Source organism: Megalobrama amblycephala, linkage group LG14 (assembly GCF_018812025.1).
Source record: "Megalobrama amblycephala isolate DHTTF-2021 linkage group LG14, ASM1881202v1, whole genome shotgun sequence".
Taxonomy (NCBI): domain Eukaryota; kingdom Metazoa; phylum Chordata; class Actinopteri; order Cypriniformes; family Xenocyprididae; genus Megalobrama; species Megalobrama amblycephala.
Window position 1 is genome coordinate 27,448,731 of NC_063057.1, and position 2,058 is coordinate 27,450,788.

At 38.8% G+C, this 2,058-nt stretch overlaps 1 protein-coding gene across 1 annotated transcript; it reads right to left on the reverse strand.

Moving 5' to 3' along the window:
• Positions 1 to 202: 202 nt before the first annotated feature.
• LOC125246358 (guanylate-binding protein 2-like) lies at positions 203 to 724 on the reverse strand. Its single transcript, XM_048157332.1, has 2 exons — positions 523 to 724; positions 203 to 378 (listed from the first exon to the last, which is right to left on the reverse strand). The coding sequence occupies exons 1-2, from the start codon at positions 695 to 697 to the stop codon at positions 218 to 220; spliced, it is 336 nt and encodes a 111-aa protein (XP_048013289.1). The 5' UTR covers positions 698 to 724; the 3' UTR covers positions 203 to 217.
• Between the last annotated feature and the right edge of the window lie 1,334 nt (positions 725 to 2,058).

Below are 2,058 nucleotides of genomic sequence, written 5' to 3' on the forward strand. Positions count from 1 at the left end.
CATTGTTGCTTTTAATGCAGTTAACGTTTCTGAATTTATTTGGCATTTGAACTTTTTGTGTAATTTTTGAGGACTAGTCAACAAACTAACTAGCTATTAATTGAAAATGTGTGAACAAATGGTGAATGTGACATTCCCTCTGAATACGGGTTTCTCTGCTCTGAAAGTGAAAGTATTCTTGGACCATCAAAACTGTTTGTGACGTTTGATGTTATTTTTAGTTGTGTTTCAGTACTCTGGTTTTTGTCACCTTGTCCACGTCTCCGAGTCCCTCAGTGTCCAGCAGCACCAGAGTGGTTCCTGCTTTAGTGGGGTGATCCACACACCACATCCAGATGCCCTTCGTCTTGGACTCAATGGTGCTGCCCAATGCAAACCCTGATAAACCACACCAAACACACACACACACACACACTGGCTTATATGCATGCTTACATGCATTCAAATTAGGTCATTCTTTTGAACCGTATGATGTTTTCTTAAGGTTTTGGACGTTATCACTGTTGCCTGTATAGGTCTAACCTGTTTGTTGTCCTGCGAGGCGATTCATCAGGTAGGACTTCCCGGTGCGGTAGAGACCCACCACGGCCACCACCACCACTGGCTGCTGGATCTGCTGCAGGATCTGTATAGCTGACTGCTGCACACACAGCTTCCCATCTGACTCTGTGTCAATCAAGCACACTGGTTTGTCCATGATCACTGGAGAATACAGCTGTCGAATAGATACACACATTTAAAATACTTTAATATTACAGTAATTCTACAGTACACAATAGAGTAATTTCCCAGATCAGCAGCTTTTCCATTTTCTGTTTGGGGAAGTTTGTTATTATCTATTTAATATATATTTTTTTAAAGTAATATATTAAAAGTTGTGCTTTTCCTGTAGAAACTTCTCCAACACTTCAGCAATCTATGAGGACATACGAGGAAAGAGTAAACATAATGTTAAAAATTGAAAATATGATTGTGTAAGGCTTGATTTTCCTGCTAAACGAAAACTGAGATCAAGCATCCTGCAATAAAGCAATAAAACTCGCCTAGAGAAGAAGATCTCAGAGAAATAGCAAGAGGCAACGCCTTGCCCTAACCCCAAAAGGACAACACCTCCCCCACCACACACACACGCACACACACACACACACACACACACACACACACAAACTCTCCTTCCCCCTGACTGAAAGTTATTCAACACGTATAATGTAACTTGTGTATTTATTGTTTTTCCATTTTCATGTTTGGTATCATTTTAAATGTCTCAGGTGCGGTTGGTAAAATGGTCTCAATTTCACAGCAGTCACTGGTATTATGAAGAAGATGGAAAACTAAGGAAAATTCTGTCCTCTTTTTGGGTGGTGTCTCTTCTCCTCTCCCCCAAAACAGGTGTTGGTGTAATAAACATTTACGATCCTTTTGTTCTGGTCCTGGTATAAAAGGTAAAGAGCAAAGCAGTCATGGGGGAACTTCTGTAACCAGAACCCCCATACAGAGATGGGTAAATGTCTGAAGACATTCACGTATCACTGTGTGTATATGCATTTCTTTGAGTAATCGATGTTATGCATTTAACATTTCTGAATTGGCTTCTAATTGTCTAATGTAATGTAATTGGCATGATATATTTTTACTTGACAAATAAAATGTTATATTTGGTTGATTCTGTATTATTCTTAATCTATTATTTCTAGTAGATTAAAGCGAAGGTATTACCTCAAATCTGTGTTCAGGATTGTTCATACGAAAGGTTTAATAGATGGAGCATAGGGCACGTCAATTAAGTCCATTTCGATTTCTGACTATCACTGCCTTAAATAAGTTGCAGTTTTCGTAAATATATAAAAAACTATGCTTTTTGTTACGAGTAAGCAGAGCGGGACCGACTTAAAGATAGATATTTACCCTGCATCCAATGTTTAAGGTCAGACTGACGAGTTTGTGTTCGGAAAGAGTGCTCAAGTCGGCCGAAGTAACTCTTCTAAAGCGATACCGGGACTGCAGTGAACGAAATAATTGAAGATATAAGGTAATCAGAATAATCGAATATCTAAATTA